This window comes from Pipistrellus kuhlii, unplaced genomic scaffold, assembly GCF_014108245.1.
Source record: "Pipistrellus kuhlii isolate mPipKuh1 unplaced genomic scaffold, mPipKuh1.p scaffold_m20_p_13, whole genome shotgun sequence".
In the NCBI taxonomy this organism is placed as follows: domain Eukaryota; kingdom Metazoa; phylum Chordata; class Mammalia; order Chiroptera; family Vespertilionidae; genus Pipistrellus; species Pipistrellus kuhlii.
The window spans coordinates 11783033-11809786 of record NW_023425438.1 but is presented as its reverse complement, the minus strand read 5'-3'; the positions used below and the strand labels follow the sequence as shown (position 1 = coordinate 11809786).

Genomic DNA, 26754 nt, shown 5'->3' with positions numbered 1-26754 from the left:
GAAGTTTTGACCCCTCTGCGGTCAGCGAGCAGTGGGGCAATTGTGAAGGGTTCCCGCGGGCTCCCGGATTAGGGGCCTGCGTGAGCTCGTGTCCTGGCAGATGTGGACGGCAAGTGGGACTGTAAGCCTATTAGGCTAATCACGCCCCAGCCAGTCAGCGCCGGCGGTGTGCTCCAATATAGAACTTCTCGGCATTTACCCTCTTGGGAAGCGGATTATCTCTGCACGTGCTTATGCTTTTAATTCTGTCCAGAGGCCATATGAAACCTGGAGAAGTGAGCCATAATTGCACAAAGCTCTGGAAGAGACATTTTGTGGGAAAGAAGCATGGGCGCCCCGGGGACAGCTCCTGGCAGGGAAGTGACCTTCACAGGGTACGAAGGGCAAACCAGCCCCGTGTGCTCCAACCTGCCCTTCCACACCCAGCTCCCACTGACGGCAGAAGGGAGAGGGCCCTTTATTTAATCATTTTCCGGTTCTGGACATGTCGCTCATAGCAATTTTCAAGTTTCCTTAACAGAAAAGAAAACTCACGGAGCATCTTCGAAAGTTGCTGAAGTTGCTGATATTCTGGTTTTTGTAGGCTTTGTCGTTTTCCTTTTCTTTCACAGAGCCCTGTGCAGCCCAGGAAAACAACACGGAGGGTGTCTGGGCAGCTTCAGAAGCAGAAAGGACTCAGCGGAACCTTGTCTGCTGTGAGCAAGCTGGAGACTGGCTCCTGGGCCCATGCTTGGCCGATGCCTGTCACACACAGCCCACAGCCCCAGAGCGCATCATTAATGGAGCTCTCCAGCCTGTTTGTTTGAAGCAGAGCTCAAGGGAAACAGAGCTGACTCGGAGCCTGGGGCCGCGCTGTGGCAGGCAGCGAGAAGTTGCTAAATTTGCCACAGAGGCGGGCTGGCCCAGTGAACACAGCACTGGGAGGAGGGCTGTTTCCTCTTCCCGGTAACAGAAGGCTTCTGTGTGTAAACGTTCTTCCTCTCAGATTGGGGTCCCTGCTGGGATCATCTCTGTGAAAACCTTTCATCTAAGAGGCTAAAAGTATTTCCAAACCAATGTAAAATATAATATTTGCCAGGAGGCTCTGCTGTCAGATAGCTCTGCCTTGTAGACTGTTTTTCTTGCTTCTTCCAAGTAACTTAGGAAGTTCTTTATGCACCGCCACTCAGTTTTTCATTAAGACTCACTTTTGTTTTTCCTTCTTTTCAAGGTAGGTGCTTCAAATGGAAAAACAAAACACACACACACACACACACACACACACACACAACAAACAAACAAACAACCAAAACTACTCAGTGGAAATGTAAAATGCCCCAACAGCGTTGGGAAATGATTTGATAGTGACACATACACTTATCTTTTGACCCAATCAATTCCACTCCTAAGAATTTGCCTGATTATTGAATGAGAGGCAGCCAATTGGTGTTTCTCTGTCACATAATTTTTATTCTCTCTCTCTCCCTCTCTTGTACTCTCTCTCTAAAACCAATAAAAACATAGTTTTTAAAATTCTCAAAATGAAAGTGAACTGGCTGACACATAATACTACGTTTTCTGGCGAACTAGTGCGGTGACTTGAGCATGTATAAGTGAGCACTTATGTGAGAGATAAGCTTTACGGTGAAAGAGGATAAGTGCGGTTGTTCATAAGAAAGCTATTTTGATCATCATCCTTCAGTAATTTGCATATGCTAATGAGCAGTCAGAATAGAGCAATAGAGCCTTTCAGGTAATGGGGTGGTGGGGACGGCCAAGAACATGTATTTCCACGAGCAGCTATTTCCCAAAAATATTTTTAGGACAATCTCGTTCAGAAGTTTCTTCTGAGCTATTTTTGGTTGTGATATAAAATTAGCCTAATTACTGTTGGTTGTTCTCCACAAGGTAAAATAGTAAGTGGCATTAAACCAGACTACGTGTGGCAGACCGGGATGTGGAGAGAATGTTAACAGGCGCGCTCTCCTCTCTCCTGGTCACAGACATGCTGGAAAAGCCCCTGCCTCCCCTCACCGCTGGTTAAATACTCGAGCGAGGAGGGGGGAAGGGTCTGGAGAGAAGCCCCAGGGTTGTGTGTGGGTGTGGGACGCCCCTGCCCCACCTCTGATCTCAAGGCTTCATCTGCAGGGTCCTTCATCTGCCTGTGCGCTCTCCCTGGGCCCCACCCTGAGACTGCAGAGGGCCAGGCCTCAGCCTTGGGGAGAAATGAATGCCCATGTCGTCTTGATGTGGCCGAGTCGGAATGCTGGAGTGGCACGTCTGTACAAAAGGATGGGAGCTTGTCTGCCCCAGACTCCTACAGGTCTGAGCAGCACAAGAGCACAACCACAATGTCCTGAGGCTTCCCTGGAGAATAACACTTAGCAGAGACGGGTAGGGAGCCCTCGGCTCGCCCAGATGAGGTGTGAGATTCAGGGAGGCTGGAGCTGCCCCATATGGAGAGGATGAATGAGAGTGCCATTGGGTCCCACTGACCACCCAGGTCACCTCTCAGGGAGCCCAAATCATGCCCAGAGTTGGGCAGGACAGAATAAGACCAAGCAGCGGGCTCCTCAGGTAAGCCCCTAGGAACTGAGTCTCAGTGCCAGGGAAGACAAGGGGAAGGAGAAAGAGTTTGAAACCTAATTGTGGCTGAATGATAAACCTGCATCGACGAAGAAATGACTGGATTTGGGTGCGTTTATCTGAGGGTGACGAGATTACATTTTCTGTGCTTTGAGGCAGAATGGAGGCGCAGGGCAGAAATTACACTCAATTATGGGAGAAGAAAGACGATGATGTGGGCACACACTTGAGTCAGTGACTGTGAAATCTCCACTGGCTCCCATAATTACAGGTGGCCAAGCGGCAGCAAGATCTCGGGGGGACCACGGAGCCGTTCCGGGCTGCTCTTCCAAGCTATGAACTGATTGGCGGCTGCGGCTCAAAAGGCCGACACAATGTCTTGCCGACAGTCATGACAAAATCCATTCAAACTTCTGTTCAGAATGTTCCTTTTTAGCAGAGAGCGGAGTTAACACTTGGCGGTGGAACAAATAGATTTTTAAAGTTCTGCGGAGGCTCAGCCTGGGTGAGAACCCCGTGACTCAAAGGGGGAAAGTATGAAATTGCAGGTTGTTGGCTAGTTCTGTTTGGCCCTCTGACCCTCTTTCCACCTCTCCATCTCTCTCAGAGCCCTGGGAGGCAGAGCCTAGGCATCCTGCCCTCAGAGACACTGGTGGGACTTGGAGGGAGGGAGTTGGGGTATTGATTCTGCCATCTCCCTTTGGGAGAGTCTCTTCAGTCCCCAGGCTTCTTCCTTGCTGGGGAGTGAAGGGCCAGGCCCTGCTCTGGCATTGCTGCTGGCAGCTGAAGAGGCTGGTTAAGGTTCTTAACCAATGGTCACTGGCCCTTTAAATCTGGTATCCATGGCACCCGAGGCAGTGCCATTATGATGTATGTGCTTGCCTGTAGGGAAGCAGGCTGGTGCCCTCACAGGAGGACTCCACCAGCAGGGAGGCAAGTCACAGCCTGCCACCACCATCCAGGCTCTGTAATTGGAATCAGCTTATGGGCTCAAAGGAGCCCATTATAAAAACACCTATTTCCATACACTCCCAACCAACACGCTAAACAATTTGCACTCTTGCGGAGGAAGAGACCCATGAGGGATTGAAAGAACTCTTTCCTGGGTGACACTGAGGAGGCAGTGACATGATTTGGGTAAGTCACATTATATAATGCATCTTGTCCCCACCCAGGCCTCTGACGAGACCCCATTCCTCCTAAGGCACAGCTGAGCATCCTGGACAAAGCATACTATTATTTTAGACACAAGAATAGAATTTTGTGTACTCACACCAGGGAAAAAAGAAAGCTTGGGAGGGCAAGCATGGCAAGGCAGACCCCAAAGGACTTGTCCTAAGCCAGTGGTTGGCAAACTCATTAGCCAACAGAGCCAAATATCAACAGTACAACAATTAAAATTTCTTCTGAGAGCCAAATTTTTTTAAACTTAAACTTCTAACACCACTTCTTTAAAATAGACTTGTCCAGGCCGTGGTATTTTGTGGAAGAGCCACACTCAAAGGGCCAAAGAGCTGCATGTGGCTTGCGAGCTGCCGTTTGCCAATCATGGTCCTAAGCTCCCCAGTAGCTCGCTGGCGAGCCACATTGAACCAGCTCTTTGTTTTCTTTTAATTAAAAAAATATATATATTTTATTGACTTTTTACAGAGAGGAAGGGAGAGGGATAGAGAGTCAGAAATATAGATGAGAGAGAAACATCAATCAGCTGCCTCCTGTACACCTCCCATGGAGGTGTGCCCGCAACCAAGGTACATGCCCTTGACTGGAATTGAACCTGAGACCCTTCAGTCCACAGGCTTATGCTTTATCCACTGAGCCAAACCAGTCAGGGCTGAACCAGCTCTTTGAAAAGTGCAGTCACTTCCTGTGAACAGGAGAGCCCTGTGTGGTCTCTTCGGAGGGGAGAGAGGAATAAGGAAACATAGATGTTCCACTGCTTTATCCTTGTCTCACCACCAAGGGAAGAACAAAGGGGGTTGTTTTTCTTGGTCTGAGCTAACTTCCCTCAAGAAGCTTCTCTGGAGTTGCATGTAGTTGCTCGTTCAGGTCACCAATACTAACCCTACAGAGACTCAAGAGAGTTGTCCTAGTGAAAGGACACATTCATCTTCAGAACTCGAGTCACTGCCTTCTCCATAGATGTTACTTTCCTTTGTAATCTCTCTCTACATCCAACTCTCTGTCCCGCTCCTAATGCCGCCCCCTTTACTCAGGCCACCCACCTGCCTACAACAGCCATCTGCTGGATCTCCTTGGCTCTTCAGTCCCTCTCACGGTGATTTGGGTTCGAAGCACTGGATCCAGTCTTTTCCTTCATGAGGTCCCACTCATTTTTTTTCTCTCTCTGAAGAATCTCTTCCTGTTGATCTCCCCCTCATCCCAGGACCCTGGCACCTCACCTCTCCTGTGCATTCTGAATCAAATCTAGGCTCTCTGGCCTGGATCTCAAGGGGCTTCCTCTAAAGTGTAGGAGACCTTCCCATGCATTGCTCCTGCCTTTGGCCCACTGCTGTTCATGTTTCTCCCTCTCTGGCTTGCATATTCTTCTTCTCTCTTCCTCCAAAGAACAACTTTAAAGTCTACTTCCTCTATGTAGGGTTGCAATTTTAAGCAAATAAAATACTCAAATATGCAGTTAAATTTGAATTTTGGATAAACAACAAAAGCTTTTAAAAAATGTGGGACATATTTATGTTAAAAATACCTGATTTTTTCCCCTGAAATTCATATTTAATTTGGCACCCTATATTTTACCTGTCAGAACCTACCACTTCAGAACCTTTGTTTAATGATCCAATTCTCTCTTATCTCTAACTTTTATTTCCTAAAATATCTACTTCAGTTTTTCATTATATGCTATCTTCTACTTGTTGACTATGCACATGGAATTAACACTTATTGAGCAGTTATTTAGTATCAGGCTTTGTACTTTTTAATTTTTATATAATACTTTATTGAATTCTTACAAGAAATGTGTGATATCCATTTTATAAATGAGGAAGATGAGTCTTTGAGAGGTTATTTGATTTGTACAAGGCCCCAAAACTAATTAAAGTTTAATTTTGATCTCTCTTTAGGGTGTCTGTCCATCTTGTTCTGGTACCCTTGGCACTGTTTTGATTTTAATGTTGAAAGTACCTTCGCAAGAACCCTCTCAGTTCTGAGCTAAATCTATATATCTGACTTTAAAGCCTGGGAGTCTCTCCCACTTCCCCCCTTTTTTAGAGTTTCAATTTCTCCTCCTTTCAGGTTATAGAGTCCTTAACCTAAGGGTGTTTGGTGATACTAAGAATTACTTAGTAAAGCTTGACAAACAAGGACCAGGAGCTCCTCTCAGAGGCTGCACCTCTTTGGATTGCAAAAGCTGAGGACTGTGTGGACCAGTGTGCTGGGGCAGCCAGTCGTAGATGTAGCTGAGCCCTGAGCATAGCTAGCATTCGTGATGTCCATGGGCACTGCTTGCAAAGATGTTAGGGCAGTGGTTGGCAAATGACAGCTCGTGAGCCCCATGCGGCTCTTTGGCCCCTTGAGTGTGGCTCTTCCACAAAATACCATGGCCTGGGTGAGTCTATTTTGCAGAAGTGGCATTTGAAGAAGTTTAAGTTTAAAAAATCTGGCTCTCAAAATAAATTTCAATGGTTGTACTGGTGATATTTGGCTCTGTTGACTAATGAGTTTGCCGACCACTGTTCGGGCATTGCTACTAGCCACAGTTCTTTTAAGTTGGTGAAAATGCAGCTCCAGGGTAGGCGTGTGGTGCCTCACTTGACAAGTGGAACCTTGAGAGACTCCCTGCTTTGAAGTCTGAGTTAAGGCGAGGGGAAGGCTGGAGATACGGAAAACACTGTGTCAAGAGGAGGACTGTATAGGGTGGGCAGCAATCTCATCAGCACCTTGCTGGATGGACAGCGACCAAGGAAGCTGAGAATCTGGTGTTTTTTTTTTGTTTTTTTTTTTTGTTTGTTTTTTTTTTTTTACTGGGACTGTGCTTTTGTGCAATGGGCACACATCCAAAACATGGTTATATTATTACATAATAACGAAGTCGTTAACATGACGCTAGGCAGGTGTCGCTGTTATGCTACAGAGTGGGTAATGAGGTGTGTTGGGAAGGGCAGAAACAATAGCTTTTCATTCTCGCAGGCCATCTGCATGACTTGTCTCAACTTCATTTTGAACACAGGTCATGATGGAGCACACGCTAAATATAAAAACTAAGTAAGTTGTCTGTGGAGAAATCATTTGTAGAAACCATTGGCTATTTTAAAATTATTTGTTTAAATCATATTGATAAATGCAATGATCTCAAGGCAACTTTATTTTCAGTTGCTAAATTTCACTTTAAAATGCTTAAATTTTAAAATATGCTTTTGTTTTAGGCTTTTGAGAAAGCATGACAGATAAGGGACATAAAAGTTAGCCAGGAGCTTCTATTTTGAAAGATTCCTAGCCCTTTCTTCTTTAGAAACTGGTGATGGCTTTTCCTCACAGGACAATCCTGGTCAAGCCTCAACCCCTATCCAGCCTGTACTGTAGGTTCTCCTCTAGCTAGACTCTTTAAAAAATAAAAATATATTATATATATATTTATATGTCTATGTCTATGTCTATATTAATTTCAGAGAGGAAGGGAGACGGAGAGAGAAATAGAAACATCAATGATGAGAGAGAATCATTGATCAGCTTGCCTCTTGCATGCCCCTTCCTGGGGATCAAGCCTGCAACCCAGGCACGTATCCTTGACTTGAATCAAACCTGGAACCCGTCAGTCCGCAGGCTGACACTCTATCCACTAAGCCAGTGGTTGGCAAACTCATTAGTCAACAGAACCAAATATCAAAAGTACAATGATTGAAATTTCTTTTGAGACCCGAAAACTGACTTCTGCGCATGGGCCACAAAGTTTCAATCACACTGTACGAGTGCGTTCGCATATGGTATTTTGTGGAAGAGCCACACTCAAGGGGCCAAAGAGCCGCATGTGGCTCTTGGGCAGCAGTTTGCCGACCTCTGCACTAAGCCAAATTGGCTAGGGCCAGCTAGACTCTTTACTCTCCTCCAGTAAGTTTTAATGTTGCCTCCAAGCTTTCCTCTTGCAAAGTGTCATAGTTAAGCATTGAATCTCTTGAACTAGAGTGCCTGAGTTCAAATCCTGGTTCTGCTTCTACGGTGTGATCTTGGGTAAGCTACCTAACTACCGTGCACCTTGATTTCTCCCACTGGAAACTGAAGCTGACACGATATTTCTCCATCAGGAGTGAAATGACTCATGAACATGCTTAAAACAATACACAACACACCCCACACACTCAGTAAATGTTAGCGCCTTGTTTTCATAACTGAATCTCATTATCCTTTCCAGGTGGCTCAGAATGTCTGTCTTGATGCCTTTCCCAATGACCCCATCCTGTAACGTGCACTCCCTCTTGGGAAATCCCTAGTACTGACACCGCTGTTGTTTTTCTTGTCAGGTTGTTGATATTCTTTTCTCAGGACCACACACTGCAGTTTTTACCTAGCTGTTTAGTGAGCACTCACTTTGAGTCAGGCCTAGGGCTCATGACCACACTTGGAGGCAGGTAATTCTTTTATTTTTAAAAACTACTCACTCTAGAGAGAGAGAACGGGAGGGAGAAACATCAAAGTGAGAGAGAAGTATCAATTGGTTGCCTCCCATAAGCACCCCGATCCTGGATTGACCTTGTAAGCTAGGCATGTACCCGGCCTGGGAATCAAACCTGCAACCTTTTGTTGCTCCAAACCACCCAGCCAGGGCCCAGCTGCTGTTGAACATACTTATTCTCCCCAATTTGTCAGCCATCTGTTGATTTTTTCCTATAGTATTCTTCACTGAAGAGAAAACTTAGTTGTGGTGTAGCCAAATCTCCCAGTCTTTAAGTTTTGTGCTTTTGCAGTCTTGTTTTATGAAGTCAGTCCCTACCCCACATTCATAAAGATATTCTCCTAGATTTCTTTTCTGCCTTTCAAATGTGGGTCTTCATTTGTCTGGAGTTCACCTTTGTGTATGGTGGATGTGGGAAATCCAACTTCATCTTTTCTTCATAAACTAAGCCAGTTTTACCAATACAATCTTCTAAATAATTTACATTTTCTCATTAATTTATGGGTTCTACCTTTACAAATATTGAGGTGCCACGGGTCTGCTTCTGAGTTCTCTATTGTTCCACTGTGCTGTGATTGCACTGGTACCACAAGTTTTTATCACCACCTGGTAGTGACATAGTATCTGGCAGGGCCGGTTTTCCCTCTTGGTTTTTGCTTTTCAAAATTGGCTTAACTATTTCAAAATGTATTTTCTCTTACCTATTTTATAAGTTTATTGAAGTTCCTTAAACTTTGAGTTCCTGTTGGAATTTTGGTTGTAATAACAGTAAACTTAGAGTTTAAATGGGCATTTTTACAATGTAAAGTCATCCTATCCATGGAATATCTTCCTTTATCCAATCTCCTTGTATGTCCTTAAGTAGTTTAAAAATTTTTTTCCATAAAGTTCCTGGATATTATGCTTTAGAGTTTAATTGCTATGCTGAATGGTATCTTATTGCCTATTATAATAGATTTCCTGGTTGCTTACTGCTGATGTATAAGAAACTATTGATTTTTAGAAATTGATCTTGTACTTGGCAACCTTCTTGAACTCACTTATTACTTCTAATGGTTGATTCTGTTAGATTTTCTAAGCTAATGATTTTATCATCTGCAAACAGAAATATTTTAGGGGCTCTACCTAGTGCTCTGCTCTGTTATTTTGCATTTAACTGCCTCTGCTAGTTGGACTCCAATCTGGCAGCCCAATTCTGACAGCTGGATGTCTCTTGTACACCCCAATTCTGGAAGCAGAATTCTTGTCTTCCCCACTATTACTCGCTCACTACCTCAGTCCATGTTAAAAGCAGTGATACTGTCTTCTTTCGCCTATTCCCTCTAACCCTCTCGAATGGTTTGGTATCCTGGCAATTTGCCTGTGTGACCTGTATGGTGTTTGGGTGTAGCAGAAAAAGCCAGTGGCCTGGCTGGTTCTAACAGAGACTTTTATTATCATTAGGAACAACTCAGCTAGCCACACCCTGCCATTTACTAAAAGGGGCGTCTCAGAGGAACAATTTAAATCAGCAATAAAAGCGAACCGTATACCCGTGGAAATGTCATCCATAGCCTCTTCTGTCACACGTGGGTCTTTATGAGTTTCTGTGGCTCACTGGCAACAGGGAACAGTTATGGTTACTGAAAGCCAGCCAGGGCAGACTGCCTTCCTCCTTCTCATCAGTTAAAGAGTTGGGCGGGGTCATGCCAGAACAGGGTACAAGAGAGCAGGGAGAGGGAGGTAGAGTCCACACACACACACACACACACACACACACACCCAGTGAGAAGTAAGCCTCTGCCTCACTTATCATCCCTGAGAGAACAGGAAGACGCTAAACCTGCAGGGACAGAGTCCCTGGCAGCTGACCAGGAGTTGTGGGATGGTCACGGCATTTACATATTGTGCAAGTGCTAGGGGTTTTAGTGACAGCATGCCCCACCCCACTCAGCAATGCGATGCGACTGCTGCAAACCCCGGTTTTGGTATTTCGAGCTGTGCTAATGGGAGCATAGGAGTAGGAAGAGGTGGCCGTTTCTCTCCTATCCATATGCCAGGACACCCCGTTTCCTTCCTGAGCTTCAGACAAGCTGCGATGCACACCTCCGAGTCCCTCAACGTGCGGGTGAGTGGGGCCATCGTCCTGTCCTGTGAGGAGCAGCCTCAGGGACAGACAATGCCTGTCCTCCGGACCCTGCCTAGGAGTCAGGTCCGATTTGTACGTTCCCTGGGGTAGAAGGAGGAGGAGATGCAGGGCGGGGGACGTTAGCCCCCAAGGTAGTATGAACGTCTCAACAAGGCTGACGACAGGGAAAATGGCTGCTTTCAAAGGAAGGACGTTCTTGCAGAGACATGAACGGGTATTTACTCAGTGTCAGCCCCTGCCAGGCACTGCTTGGTGAACATAGAAGCACAGGGTAGCAATCTGTATATTGGAGCCAGAACAAAGGGCCTCAGAGAGAGGTGTTAGGGCGCAGCACTACTGACTGGGTGTGAAAACCTCAGTCATGGGAAGCAGTGGACTTATTTGCTTCATCAAGGGGACTCCTGAATCGTCACATAACACCTCCCCTCCCCCTGGATGATGGAGATCCAGGATGTTCGCCTCCGTGCTGTTCGCTGTCACACTTACACCACTTTCTGTTTCTTGGGGGAGGGAGAAGGGGACCAGGAGAGGAGGGGGTGAGAAGGGCCAACACAGCAGGGGAAATAAACTTCTGGAGTGACTACTCATTCCTGCCTCTACATACACTGACACCCTTGGGTGTCATTGTTCCACTTTGGGTGTCGCACTGACTGGGCTTTTTCCAGCCAGACCTGCAAACTGGCAACTGACCGATGGACCTACTCTGGGCTGTGCAAGGGGGTGGGGGTGGGAGGTGGGGGTGGGGGCCAGATGCTGGGGAGCCCCAACCGGATGAGACCAGGTCCCTGCCCCAGAGAAGGTGGTAGGAGGGAGGCAGGTCAGGTTGGTCGGCTAAGAGCTTTCACAGAAGAGTGTGCATCGGGCCAAGGGCTGCTTCCCAGGTCACTGCCCTGGACCAGGCGGGGAGGGGGGCGGGGGGGAGGGGGAGTCCCAGCGGCCCAGCTCCACGCCAGGTGAACCCCGGAAGCACCCCACCACGTCCCAAACAACCTCCAGGCCCAACCTTCTGTCCGTGAGAGGCTGGGGGCTCAGGCTGGAGGCGCGCGAGTGCGGGCGCGCCCCTGCCCTGCCCTGCCCCCGCCCCCCCACCGCCCCCCCGCAGCTGCGCGTGCGCGCGACCCGGGAGGCTGCACTGCGCGCGCGCGCAGGACCCGCGTGGGCCCGGCTCGGGCGCGCGCGAGGCGGCGGCGGGGGGGCCCCGGAGGTCTGGCGCGGCGCGGCGGGAGGCTCCGCGGCGGCCACAGGAGACCCGTCCGGGCAGAGGGGCGCGCCTTTCGGCCTTCCGTCCGCGCCCCCGCGTTCCCAGCCCGTCCCGAGGGGACCCGAGGAGGCAGGTGCGGCGGGAGCGCGCGGGGCCGCGGGCCGGGCGGGCGGGGCGCGGGTGCCCGTGGGGCGGGCGGTTGGCGGTTCTGGGAGGGCCGCGCGCGGAGGCGCCGGGGTCGCCGGCTCCCCGAGGCCTCCCTGGGGCGGCGCGGCCCACCCGTGAGGGTGTGGGTGCCCGTTCCCGTTCCTCCGAAGGGTGAACTTGAGGAGGAGAGGCCGCGCCGCGTGGGGAACGGCCGGCGCCCGCGGGCGGGGCTCTGGGCTCCAACCTTGACCGCCCGGCGCCCGTGGGAGCGCCTCCCGCGCGCACGGGGGTGCGTGCTGGCTCGGCCCTGCTCCCGGAATGGGCCTCTTCCGCCCTCGCCTTGCTTATTACATTGTTAATAAGAAACCTTTTGCCAGTGGGAATGCAGAACTAAGCCAAATGACTTTTTTTTTTTTTTTTTTTTTTTTGCTACCCTGAGATTCCTTCATTTTAAATCGTGGGAATAATGGGGAAGTTTGGAGAAACGCGCGAGACCTGCCCCACCGAGAGGCGCGGCTCAGACGTCATCCCTGTGGATCAGAGTGATGGGTTTATAATGTCAGCTTTCTTTCCCATTAGATGTCAGGTGGTTCCTCCCCCCATAGACACACAGGCAGTTTGGATACAAACCAGGAGACAGTGTTTTGATATGGATCAGAGGATGACAGTCTCCTGGGGGTAATACCTTGCTCTGTGTTCCCAGCTGGATGGTGGTTCCCCTTGCGGCGATATATCAATAGGATAAAAATCATGCCTTTGAAATGTGTCAACCCTCTTCGGAGACACGTTCCCCCGAATCTTTTCATTATACTTCCACGTGCACCTTGACATTTGCCACAGAGCAGTCGGATGCACCACAGTTTTAAGCCGCCTCAATGGCAGATCACGTGGCGCAGGACATGCAGCAACGATGGAGGGAAAACAGAATGGAAGATGGCAGAAGTCTAGCTTTGTTCATTTTTATGCTGCAAAGCCTTCCCGGTTCTATCTTATTTTGCTAACATAAATATGCATTTTTAAAATGCTTTCGTTAGATAATGGACGGACCTGGGCTGTAAGATTGGATCTTGAAATGTAATGAATATATTTATTTCTATTTTATAGAAAATTTGGCACAGAATATATATTACATGTAGGATTTTATTTCAGACGTTCCAGACGTCCAGATACAGTTCCCACCAGCAAGGCCTTTTAAAAAAAAATGTTTTCTATGCTGTCTTTGATTGTTCATAACAGCTTCAGTTTGGAAACATACGCTAGTGTTCTTAATGTTACAGAATTAATTCTTTCCCCCTGTTTGAACCTACAAATATCTGCTTCCTTTTAGGCTTTCTGTTCCCTAAGTAATGAATGATCTGTAATTACCTATGCTGTTGCCGGCTTGCTTAGTTTGTTAGCCTTTTTGCTGTTGTTATTTGTTTTAGGATCTCTGTATTATTTTCTCACCTGGCCTTTCAGCGGCACAGTTTTCCTTCAGAACTTTCCATGACCAAGGGAACGTTTTCTTCTGCCACGTTCATATGGCAGCCACTGGCCTCATGTGGCTTTTGAGCACGTGTATGGGGCTAGAGAAATGGAGGCACCGGGCTTTTAATTTGATTTAAATTGCCACATGTAACTAGAAGCTACCTGCTTGGGCACCACAGCTTTTGATTATTAGTCCCTCAGGAAGTCTCCCCTGCCCCCTTGACTCCAGCACTTAGTACAGTTACACAGTAATTACACCTTTCTTGTAGGCTATAATCTATGTGAGGGCGAAGGCTTATCTGTTTTCTTTATGTTTGCTATGCCCAGACTGGGATTCAGTAAGAAACACTGGATAAATATTTGCTGAAGGACTAAATCAACTTCTGGAGGGCAGGTATCTTTTGTGTTCTCTCTAGGCCTAGAGCAAACTCAGTATCAAATACTGCAAATCTCTGCTTAGTGGTTAAACAGATTTCATGGACATGGGTTGCTGAGGACGTATTTTAAATGTTTATTTTGGTTGGGGTACTTTTTTTTTGGAATTTCTTGAAGACTCATGAGAAAATGCTGTGTGAAGTTGAATGATTCCAGCTTGTGTGGACACAGCTTGGGTTTCCTGTTAGTTGAGTAGCTCAGGGATGCTGCCCTTTAACCATATTCCACATAAATCCGAGGGCATCTGGAGGCCTCAGGGAGGTTTCTTCTTGAGGCCCTTACCAGCCTTCAACTACTCTGAAGAAGTTAGTGGGCCTCTCCACTCACCACCATTCTGAGTTAGATCATGGACCCAGGAATCCTTGAGAAATCATGAGATATTATAGCCATATTACAAGATGCTTTGCTCAGAGCTGATTTGGGGTGATGGGATAGGATGGGATCTACACTAATAAAAGAGAAGTATACAAATTTACTGCACATCTGTGACACCCACCAGCCAATCAGGAGTGAATATGCAAATTAACCCAACAAAGATGGCAGGCTAATTTGCATATGCAGGTGTGGATTGGCTTGGTGGGGCGGGACATCTGCTATGAGGGGGAGGGGGGCGGTGGAGGGAGCTCCAGGAACAGTGCTGCAGCCAGGAGTGAAGACTTGCAGGCTCCCAGGCAGCTGGGAGGGAAGCCAGGGGAAGGAAGGCCTATTCTTGCATGAATCTTGTGCAATAGGCCTCTAGTTCATATATAGATAAGAGATTTGGGGAATTTGAATCTATTTAATGTATCTGTTATGTACACAATTAAATAGGGCCAACTTAAAAATCTTAAGCTTTACTTTGTAGAACCCATTATCACCAGTTAACCTTAGTAGAATTTAAAATGAAAGTATGTACTCCATTCAGGTTAGTATATCTCCAAGTTTGACCAATATTCCCAGGTGTCATGCCATCTAGAAATTTCTTTTGCAAAAGGATTTTAAGACTATACAAAACTTTGTAGAGGTGTATAGATTCCTTTGGTGGGGCAGACTATTGGGGTTTCATGAAGGAAAGGAAGTAGAACAGGGGGAAAATGGAATGAAGACAAAATACAAAGAATGTTCACGCCATTGGTTAGGTAATACAGCTCTCTGAGCTCGAAGAAGCTGACATGTAAAATGATGAAGTTGATTACATTGTGTTGAATGACTCATCTTTCCATCTTGAATCTAGGACTTGAATATTTATTAAGTATGTGAAGGCCACTAAACTAACTCCTGTGGCAAGTGATAGTTATGTAAGATACAGTTCTTTAAGAATCACAACAGTCTGCAAGGAAATGAAAGGTGCTTTGGGGATCACTTTCAGAAAACATTTTTGAATGTAAAACCCACTCTGAAAAGGAAATTTGAAAGGTGGCTCCTCTTAACCAACTCAGAATGAAAACCACTTATTCACTCTGCTGAAGAATTACGAGTATTAAAAAACATGCCCGAGTCTCCAAATGTGATTGTAGTCAGGCTAGTCTTCCTAGAACACAGCTTGAACAGTAGGACAGCCTCCTTTGAAATAATCAGTGGTTTCCCAGTGCTCATGGAATTAAAAGGTTTCGTCTGTGATCAGGTATTTAAAGTACTTCTGAGTAAAGCCCTAAAAAGCCATTACAGCCTTACCTCTCACTGTTTTCCGGGATGTAGAGCACATTCCAGCCTATGTTCCTCTAAGTGCTCCCCCTTTACATTTCTGCCCCAAATCTCTGCCTACTCATCTTTTAAGACCTGTACCCTAGGGGATGCCTCCTTTCCCACACCGCTTCTGATTCTCAGGAGCTGCCACACAGCATGTTCCGGGTACTTATGTTATGGAACAAATCTCCTCTGTTTCATCATCTGTAGTAATTAGTGCTATTTTATTCACCCTAGTAGACTGTAAGCCTGAGACCATCTGTAACTCATTTTTTATTTTATTTCCTGAAACATCCAGATCAGTGTAGTGCCTTGTAGGCAGTGGTTACATGTTTAACGTTTTAACAAGCTGTGGTAAAGGTAGCTTCATTCTCTGCAGGGAATAGTTTGTGCATAGTTATTGGAGGCCAACAGGTAGAAATGCTGAGTTACTTCTACACTGAGAAGCTACAGTGTTGAAAGGAGGGTCGTCTTTGTGGCATGTGCTACTTTTTAGAATGGATAGTATTTAAGGGAGATCACCATGCCATGTGACACCAATCCTTGTTATATTCCTACTAGAGGCCTGGTGCATGAGATTCATGCACTTGGGGAGGGGGGTGGTCGCCTCAGCCCAGGAGGGTCTCGCAGTCTGGGAGCCTTTGGAGGATGTCTGACAGCCACGGGGAGCTGGCCTAAGCCGGTTGTGCGACATCCTTAGCATTGTCACGGAGGCAGGAGAGGCTCTCCCCACCGCTGTGAGCCCAGCTTCTGGCTGAGCTGGGCTCCCCCTGTGGGAGTGCACTGACCACCAGGGATCGGCTCTCTGTTGAGTGTCTGCCCGCTGGTGGTCAGTGTGCATCATGGGGACTAGTTGTTGTGCTAATTGTTCATTTGCATATTAGCCTTTTATTATATAGGATTATTTAGCAAGGTTAATGTCAAAATGATTCAAAGTATTGGGTGGCAAGTCAGTCTAGCATCCATGAAAACTTGAATACTGTTAACATAATAACACTGAATTGGGTTATTTAATATGTGATAATCTCTACATCCATGTAAACATACACAAAAGAGAACAAAGAAAGCATTTTACTCTTTACTAGTTCCTGCTAGCATTTAGCAAACATGTGAGTCAAGTTGGGAAGGAACCAGTTATCGTGGAGCAGTGATGTTTCCTTAGACAAAGGTGGTGATGGTAAAGATGATTAAGTTAGATGGCAGGTTGGTTAACCACATATAGTAGAACACATTGAGTAATAATAGCAAGGCATAATCTGCTAGGGGACACAATCAATTAGCTATTTTCACTTATTCTATTCTTTCTACTGAGATATACAAAATCATTTTCATTTGGCTTTGTAATACGGTTTTTTGTTTATGTTTAAAAAGTATATAGACAGTCTTAATATTTCATATTTAAAGATTTGATGCAAAAGAAATTGGATGGTTTTTGACTTCATAGTTCAATTTCACTAACATTTTCTCTTCTTTCTCCATCATTTCTGATGGGTTGGCTTGGTGCAACACCAGTCCAATTTACAGCAAATTTATTCGAACCACTCATGTTGTCTGGGGAAAAGGTAATATTAGGGATGTGGTTTGAAAAGCACGACCTTCCAGAAAACCCAGTAGAGTCCTTGGACACCCAGCCTTTGGTCTGCCAGCCTGGTGTGAGGAAAACCGGGCGGGAACCTCCTTAGCACCCTGACGCCTCTGTCCCAGACACGTACTTGGCTTCATAAAGAGCTAGTGTGTTTGGGAGAAAGGCCTCCATTCTCAGAAATCCAGGACTGTACAAACTTGCAAGGGCCTAAGGGCTGACCTTGAGCAGGGGTTTTCAAACGGGTTTCACGCTGAATACTTTCTGCAGACAAAGCCTTACCTGAGGCCATTATATAAAACAGATGGAAACTAAGCTGCTTGGGGTGAAGTGTTGAAGGTGCCTGCTGGAGTCCCCTTTCCCTTAGCTATGGGTCCTGTGGAGATGGGGTTTGGGGTTGGTCCTGGCGGTGGGATGGGGCAGCCAGGAGAGGGAGATCCCTGGGGAGAGGGCAGTGGCTGATGTTTACTAACTGGTACAGAAGGGCTTCCATATTTTCAGAACTGCATGTTCATGCCCATGTGGCTGGGCCAACAAACTCATCTTTCACAATAAGAAGTCAGTCTATACACACAAAAATGAAAATACATCCTTGGGAAAAATCATAATGACTTCGGCCTTTAATGCTCTTTCAGTTTCTTTCTTTTTTTAATCTTGAAGGGATGTTTTAGGACCGTGGTTGGCAAACTGCGGTTCGGAGCCACATGCGGCTCTTTGGCCCCTTGAGTGTGGCTCTTCCACAAAATACCACGGCCTGGGCGAGTCTATTTTGAAGAAGTGGCATTAGAAGAAGTTTAAGTTTAAAAAATTTGGCTCTCAAAGGAAATTTCAATCACTGAACTGTTGATATTTGGCTCTTTTGACTAATGAGTTTGCCGACCACTGTTTTAGGGGAATTATCTCTTCTCTAGAGGAAATACTTATGAATTCAGCAATTTCATCAACTTTTCTTTTTCTTTTGTGAAATTCAAGTAAAATTAAATTTAAAATTGTATCCTAAAAAAAAAAAAAAATGGGGCATGGCCTTCCATCTCCTGCTAGGGTGGAATGAACAGATCCTATTGCTTTTAAGAAGTGGGCTTTTATTTTTTATTTTCATAATATATTTTATTGATTTTTTTACAGAGAGGAAGGAAGAGGAATAAAGAGCTAGAAACATCGATGAGAGAGAAACATCAAACAGCTGCCTCCTGCACACCCCCTACTGGGGATGTGCCCACAGCCAAATTACATGCCCTTGACCAGAATTGAACCTGGGATCTTTTAGTCTGCACACTGACGCTCTATCCACTGATCGACACTCTAGCCACTGAGCCAAACTGGTTTCGGCAGAAGTGGGCTTTTAGATTTGTATTAGAGATGTGATTAACATTCATTAAAGTTTTCTGGGGTGTCAGGAAATAATGAGAATATCCTAAACTAGATTGTGTTCCTGTGAAGAGCATGTGCAAGAGCTATTGGGTGTCAGATTCCATGAGAAGTTAAAGGTCCATTGACCAGGGTTAATATCTGTGAGTAAAGAAAACATCACCCATTTAGATTAGCTCAACATTTAGACATTTTTTTCCCACCTATAATTGGGAAATAATATGACTCCTGAGCTTTGTCTAGAAAGATAGTATGTACTGCTGACTCTATAAGCGGTATGTTTGCTAAAAGGTAGCCCCTTCCCTCTGCTTCCTTACTAAAATGATTCTTGAAGGTTGAAGTTGAAAGTGTCAGTAAGGTCAGTAAGTTAGATATTAAAAGAATACAGGCTGTTTATGGTGAAGGCAGTCACTCTCAGTGGCATTCACAAGGAGCGTGCTTTCTCTCTCCTCTCCTTGCAGGTGGCTTTCTGAAAGATGACCATAGAGGACCTCCCAGAGTTCCCATTGGAAGGAGAGTCTTTGATCGGAAGATACCCGTTTTTGTTTTCAGGTTCAGAAACACCCGTGACCTTCTCCATTTCCGCAGCACCAATGCCTTCCGACTGTGGTATGTGAAGTAGCTGACTTTATTGTCTATGAACTGGTAACTTCCGCCTTATGTCAGTTTTATGCTCATAATTTTTAAAATTGCTAAAGTTTTCCTTTATCAAAAATACAGTTGCTTTTTCTGCCACTTAAATGAAACATTTCATTTCTGCTATCAGCATTTTTACTAGGTAAAAGCTCATTTTATGCACCTTGATTGATTTAGAGGAACTTATTTTCAGGATGCAGTGGTGCTTAGACATCTAGCATTCTTCTGGTATTCATGTATTTATTTTGGTTAAATATAGTGACTTGTTTACAAATCCATATAGTGAGAAAAATTACACAAAAGCACTGTCAACTAGCCATCTCTAGGGGCCCAGTGGTCTTTGAAATGCTAGAATTCTAATTAACACAGGAAATGCTCTCTCCTGGAAGGCCCCAAACTCAGGTGACAATGTAACAAGTTTTAGTACACAAGCAAATCTAATTTGGACCCTGTCTCAATCATCATTGTAATTATCAATATATCTATATCTATAAATCTATATATCTATATATCTATATATCTATATATCTATATATCTATGTCTATGTCTATGTCTATGTCTATGTCTATGTCTATGTCTATGTCTATGTCTATGTCTATATCTATATCTATCTATGTCTATATAAAAGTCTAAGTGACTATTACAACCGGACAACTGGCTGGTAGCTATGGGACACACTGACCACCAGGGGGCAGATGCTCAGTGCAGGAGCTATCCCCTGGTGGTCAGTGTGCTCCCATAGCTAACCTCCTGTGTCCAGCCAACCTCCCATGGTCCCTCAGGACTGGGTGAGATGGCCCTGATAGCCCTGATCTCTGGCCAGGCCGAGAGACCCTACTTGTGCATGCATTTGTGCACTGGGCCTCTAGTACACAAATAAAATATAGTAAAACTGAAAAAAAATCAGGGAGGGTGAGACCTTCCCATGGAATGATATTGGTTCTTATTTAAATTGGTTCATTTAAATCTCCTCGGTAAAATATAAATTTAAGAGTATCCTAGTTTTTATCTATTTAGATAAATTTTCCCCAAGACCCTATTTTATCAGCTAGTTGGTAAAAGAACACCAGAGGTAAATTTGATAGATTTGTTACATTTCTGATTTGGAATTTTTCAAGTAAAATATTGGGTCACCATTTCAAATCATCTTTGAAGGTAGAGATAATACAATTTTTAAATATTAGTAGATATAAAAAAAATTATTGGATTGGAAATTTGTCCTTTTAGTCATATCCATTCTAATAACTATTCATTTCTAAGTATGCTATTTGTATGTGTTCAGATTGTGCAGTGGATTACCTTGAAATCATCGAAAGTATTACACAAAATCTGTGCCTAGATCCTGGGAATTATTTGCGGCTTTTACACAAATTGACTGAGTTTATTGTCAGATATAGCAAAATTAGTTATATGGGAAAAGTATTGAACTAAAGTACTTTGTTCCTTGCTTATGACACTTACCTAATTCTATCTTGAGTCATAGTTGTCTTATTTCCTTTCCTAGACTATTAAGTCTTTGGGATGGAGCAGGAATTATATTTTGTTTTTATTTATCTCGGTAGGGTTAATAAAGTAATTTATTGATTAGTTGCTCAGTTTGTGTTGAATAAATACATTGAATGAAAGGTGACAATAGATATTGACCCTTTGTATAACTGAAATTAAACATTGTCTATATTTTCAGAATTATGGAATCTTAGAGTCTGAATGGACATATAGTTGAACTTTCCTTATTCACTTTCCAGCATAGCAATTCTATTTTCAGAAGCTCTGACAGACACCCATTTAGCCACTTAGCTATCTTTAACAGTGGGAAACTGACTCTTGGCATATTACTTATTTTCTCTATCCCCTTGTTTATTTTTTGATCAAATGAGGATAATAACACCGATCTCATATGTTGTTATGAGGATGAAATAAGGTAATTTACATACAGTGTTCAGGGTGGGGCAAATGCAGGCTTATAGTTGTTTGTATGAAAAATCTATTTATAGAAAGCCTAAGCAACCTCACAAATTTATTGGCGTGTTTGTTACTTTTATTGTTATTGTGTATTTTTTTTTTTTTACCATTGTATTTCATTTAAAAAAAGTAGGAAATCATTTACAAATACGAAGAACAGTGAAGGCAAAAAACTGGTTTGGCTCAGTGAATAGAGCGTCGGTCTTCGGACTGAAAGGTCCCAGGTTCGATTCCGGTCAAGGGCATGTACCTTGGTTGCGGACACATCCCTGGTTGGGGGTGTGCAAGAGGCAGCTGATCAATGATTCTCTCTCATCGATATTTCTGGCTCTCTATCCCTCTCTCTTCCTCTTTCTAAAAAAGCAATAAAATATATTTTAAAGAAATGTATATCACACATATCCACCATCAGAATGAACAAATATTAGTATTTTGTTGTATTTCCTTTAGCTCTTGTTTTCTTATTAAAAGAAATAAAACTTTAAAGATAAATCCCCTCCACTTTCCTTTCTGAGCCAATTCCCCTTGCTCCCCAGTGGTAACAACTATCACATATTGAGTGTGAATATTACAAATCTTATTATTATACTTTTATTGCCTATAAACAATATGCAGTTTTGTTTTATAAGTTTATAATTTTCTGAAGCGATTGATATTGTATATTATTCTGCAACTTAATTTATTGATTAATGTTTTTTGAGACCTATTTTTATAAATTCATGGCTTAGATATCTAATTTATTTGTTTAGTTGTGAACTTACTCTTCATGACACATTTATATTTTTAGAGGTGAAAATATTGATCAGACTTGACAAATTTTATCTGCCTTAGAAATAATTTTTGGAAAGTTTGGGGTTTGAGATCAGGGTTATGTTTTTGTCGCATCTACAATATGATAAATTATGGGATGGTAAATCGAAATCTCATTCTCACAACAACTCAAGAATGCCTCATACTTTTTGGCAATTTTTATTCTGTTTTTGAGTATTACTTAAGGTAAAAATATACTTTTTCTAACATCTAAAACTATTGGAATTATTTAAGCTCTGGTCTTATTGTTTAGCATTTTCAGGATATTACCAATACCAAGCTCATGGTATTGGTAAGTTTATGGTAAACCTATTTATTTGTAACTTTTAATATATTTAATTTACACCTTTTATTTCAGAATTCTCTTTCTTTGATCCAAATGATACATCATGCCAGGAAATTCTCTTTGATCCCAAAACTTCTGTATCAGAATTATTTGCCATTTTAAGACAGTGGGTTCCTCAGGTCCAGCAGAACATTGACATTATTGGGAATGAGGTAAGAAAATATCACAATTTAGGATTGTTAATCACATAGATCCCCCTCCTCCCCAATCTAAATGGAAAGATGGTGATAAAAGAGAGACCTTTTAAAGAGTCTGATGTTTGTTCTTTGTATTTCCATGTTTTTACTATAGCTAAATAGTTAGTACTATAAATTCTTTCCATTATTCCCTCACGCTCCTCACTCTCTTACGTATGGGATTCTGACATTGTAGACTCTTCACAGGAGCAGGCATTTTTGGTACTTTCTTTCTTGTACAGATTAATTTTGTAAACTTAAAGAAATCTTTCATGAGGGTATTTGATTATCATCATGTTTTATCTATACTTTTGGGTCGTTTGTTAAAGAGTTAGGCTTAAATATAATTTAAAAATATTTTTTGAAGGTGGGATGAAAGAATAACTGGTTTCCTTGGCCAGAATATTATCATATTGTAGGAAGAGAGTGCTCACACTCTTTTCAAATACCCTTATACCCATGATAAATAGAATTTTGCTTACTCTTTGAGAGGCTAAGGGACATATTTGGAGTGCTATTGTAGATTACCTTGTAATACCTACTCTTCATAAATTTCCTTCAGTCTGTTGGCAAGTTCAGTTTTCATTCTTGTTGGGTGCAGACGTAAGATCTCTCCTCAAGAGAAGCCAGTTCTGTCTATACGTGTTGTTGAGAACTAGGCCAAAAAGACAGGCTTACTTGCTGCCCAGCATCGGTTTGAAGTCAGTCGACTTCAGTAGTTGTTGTCATCACCTCTTCCTGGGTTTCTTCAGATTCTTAAGAGAGGCTGCAATGTGAATGACAGAGATGGACTGACAGATATGACTCTTCTACATTATACCTGCAAGTCCGGAGCCCATGGTATTGGTGAGTGTGTGGTAAACCTATTAAATTGCTTAGAACATCTGTATTGGTGCCTGTACAACCCTAGTCCCCGGGGGAGCACCTGGCTCTGATGATAATATTCCCTGAACAGGTGAGATTCAGTTAGGTCCTCCCAGAAACTTGCTGCCTTTTCTTCCTTTTCTCAAGGTGGTCTTAACAGCCTCCTGGCGCCTCCCAGCCTTTCTGGATCCAAGCTCAGTTTTCTAGGCAACCCAAGCCCTGAGGCCCCAGTCCTTAGGCCTGTCTTGGGTCTGTTCTTCATACATAACATGTGCTCATGTTTTCCAAAATTGGTGTTTTCCTATTGTATAAATTTGCCTCTGTTATTTAACTGTTGTGACCATCTCCCTGTGTTTCCATAGTCTGATATAGTGCTTCTTAAGCTATTGATAGTGAAGGATTCTTTTTTTTTTTTTTTTTTTTTTTTTTTGCTATCGCGGACTTATACTTTTATAAAATGAAATAATAGAAAAATGAAATCCTATCTAATGAAAGAGCAATATGTAAATTGACCATCACTCCAACACACAAGATGACTGCCTCCATGTGGTCAAAGATGGTTGCCCCCATGTGGACACAACATGGCTGCCACAAGATGGCCAGCAGGGAGGGCAGTTGGGAGGGACTGGGCCTGCAAGGGAGGGCAGTTGTGGGTGATCAGGCCAGCAGAGGAGGACAGTTGAGAGGGACCACGCCTGCAAAGGAGGGCAGTTGGGGGCAATCAATCCTGCAGGGGAGGGCAGTTAGGGATGACCAGAGGAGGAAAATTGGGGTGACTGGGCCTGCAGGGAAGGGCAGTTGGCGGGACCTGGCTTGCAGGGGAGGGCAGTTAGGGGTGACCAGGCCTTCAGGGGAGAGCAGTGAAGGGTGACCAGGCCTGCAGTGGAGGGCAGTTAGGGGCAATCAGGCTGGCAGTGGAGCAGTTAGGCATCAATCAGGCTGGCAGGGGAGTGGTTCGGGGGTGATCAGGCTGACAGGCAGATGCAGTTAGGGGCAATCAGGAAGGCAGGCAGGTAAGCAGTTGGGAGCCAGCAGTCCTAGATTGTGAGAGGGATGTCCGACTGCCCAGTAGGATCGGGCCTAAACAAGCAGTTGGACATCCCTCGAAGGGTGCAGGCTGGGCTGAGGGACACACACCCCATGCATGAATTTTGTGCACTGGGCCTCTAGTAAAGATATAAAATACAAGCCCAAATATTTTCAAAAGACATAAAATGATATTTTAATTAATATACTTATAAGAAATGATTTTTAGGAAAAAAGAAAAGGGCTATAAAAAGTACAAATAAATTTTATTTTGGGACTGGCAGTAGTCCTTGCAGCCCACTCTGAGTAGCACGGGTCCCATGTGTTGTTTTTACTGGCTGTGTAGTATTTCATTCTATGGATGTCTAATAATTTATTTAACTGATTTCTTATTATTATACTTCTAGGTTGTTTCAGAATTTTATTCATAATAAAAAGTACTGTGATGAATATCTTTACAGCTAAGTGTTTATCCACAACTCTGAATATTTCCTTATTTTCTTAGACTAAATTCCTTTGAGGTATAAGTGTATATGCAGTATATACTATTTGCTTTGGCTTTTTAAATGAGGTCGTGGTTAGCCATCCATTGGAACTTAAATTTGTACGGAAGAGAAATAATTTAAAAACCTTCCTTAGGTGATGTTGATACAGCTGTAAAATTTGCAACTCAACTTATTGATCTGGGAGCAGATGTGAGTTTGCGGAGTCGCTGGACAAATATGAATGCTTTACATTATGCTGCTTATTTTGATGTCCCTGAGCTTGTAAGGGTGATTTTGAAGACATCCAAACCAAAAGGCAAGTACTATAAGATCGCCATTAGATGTTACTCATTGAATATTTTATTAGTGGCCTGAAAATGATAATTCAAAGAGTTTTTTTCCTTCCTAATTCATCTTGCTCCATATGACCTCCCATCTCATTTTTTTCAAGAATAGTTTTAAACTTTCTATAGTAAAGATTAGTTACTATCCTTTCACAAAAAGGCTCAGTACAAAGAGATACAAAATAAAAAGTGTTCTCCAGGTTTTTATCTCTCTGTAAATTTCCCAGGATAACATGATTTTATAAAGTGTAATTGAATCTTTGTGCTAAATAATTCCTTTGTCCTATTTGAGTAGCCAGAAATAGAGCAATAAAATCTTCAGAGCTAAGCATTGAAATCATAAAAGAGTATTTATTTTAGATGGTATTCAGTTCTGAAATTCTGTGTGTCTATGAAATGATAACTTTTTATATGGCCTTTTTTTTTTTTTTTTTTTTTTTTTTTTGTCTTCCTGTCTTGATATCTTAAACTTGAACATGAGAATGTCTAAATTGCACCCTAGTGTCTGACTTTTCCTCTGGTTGTCTTGGGTCAGTTTTCTTTTCAGGAAATTAGGAGAACAAGCACAGTAGTTAAAGGCAGTGTTTCCCCATGTTTAGATGACTTGACTTAGAGATTCAGTAAACAAATTTCTCAGAATGTTGGTTTCTAACCTCGTCTTTGTATAAGTGTCCACTTTCTCTTTAACTTACACCTGTTTGCCTTTTGAATAATGTTAGGAGGAATGCCTCTCTTGATGGTACAGTGTCTTTAATAACGCAGGAGAGTTTGTCTTGAGCACATCCTGCTGGTTTCAGTTGAGGTGAGGCATGTGGGCTGGGGTGATTCAATGAAGGTAGGATTGGCAGAACCGGAGGTTTAGTAAACCCTTGTTGTAGAAAACATTCAAAATAGGATCCCCAAATCTGAAGGATTTCTTGTTTCTAAGTATAGGATCATGATAATTTATGAAGTTATTAAAATGTCCTTAGAATTGCAAGATTTTATTTCTTATTCTGAAGTCCAAATTCATTTATTGAATAAAGTATTATGAAAGAGTACAATATGTAGACATTTATATTTTTAATTACGTAGTTTTTAACTTCTGGGTGTGAACATTCTCATTCTGCTTTTTTTTTTTTTTTTTTTTTTTTTTTGTGAAGGGTCAGATAGTAAATATTTTAGGCTTTTTATGGTCTCTGTTGCAACTACCAGATTCTGTAGTTGTGACATGAAAGTAGCCATAGATAATATGTAAATGAATGTGTGTGGCTATGTCCCAGTAAAACTTTATTTACAAAAACAGATGGTGACTTTGATTAGGCTCCTGGGCCCTTGTTTTCTGGGCCTGACCTAAACCCTACTGCCTCATTGTAGTCATCCTGGTAAATAGATTAGAGGTTTAATGAGAGATGGTGTGAAGATGGTTGTCTCCACAAATATGTATTATTGCCATTAGTTGCTTTTAAATATAGTTTAGTTTGTGATAGTTAGAAAGCCGATAACATTAATCCATTTTATAATGAAATTTTATTATGCTGAGAACATAATTGGTTAACCAGATTGTAATATGAAAATTTTGTTCCATTGTGAAATGTTGCTTCTGGTGGGTTAAGTCCCAAAAATTGGCCAATGAAGCTCATCCCTCCAGCATTACCCCAAACTCCCAGCCTGTCCCCTTTTACATGACACTAGCTACATTTAGAAATTTAGTTAATATACTTGTGATGTTTGGTTGCAGATGTGGATGCTACTTGCAGTGACTTTAATTTCGGGACAGCTCTGCACATTGCCGCGTATAACCTGTGTGCAGGCACCGTGAAATGCTTATTGGAGCTTGGCGCCAATCCTGCATTTCGGGTAAGAAGTTAAATTAAAAAATTTAACCATCTAACAGTGCATAGAGAGTTGAATCTAGATTTTTTTTTAGATGATGTTTTT

At 43.3% G+C, this 26754-nt stretch overlaps 1 protein-coding gene across 8 annotated transcripts in view; it reads left to right on the top strand.

Annotated features, from left to right (window-relative positions):
• Positions 1–10070: 10070 nt before the first annotated feature.
• Positions 10071–26754, top strand: part of CLIP4 (CAP-Gly domain containing linker protein family member 4) — a 48592-nt gene continuing 31908 nt past the window's right edge. For 2 of the 8 annotated variants that reach the window (XR_004987357.2, XM_036434871.2), the window contains exons 1-6: positions 10091–10298; positions 18646–18793; positions 21952–22091; positions 22868–22961; positions 24645–24806; positions 26555–26673. Coding sequence is in view for 7 of the 8 variants with exons in the window: in XM_036434871.2 (XP_036290764.1) it covers positions 18661–18793; positions 21952–22091; positions 22868–22961; positions 24645–24806; positions 26555–26673 (648 nt within the window). In the remaining variant the exon portion in view is untranslated. Of the gene's footprint in view, positions 10299–11480; positions 11654–18645; positions 18794–21951; positions 22092–22867; positions 22962–24644; positions 24807–26554; positions 26674–26754 lie in introns of those variants that run through there. The other 6 variants (XM_045580569.1, XM_045580568.1, XM_036434876.2 and 3 more) reach the window with 6 other exon arrangements.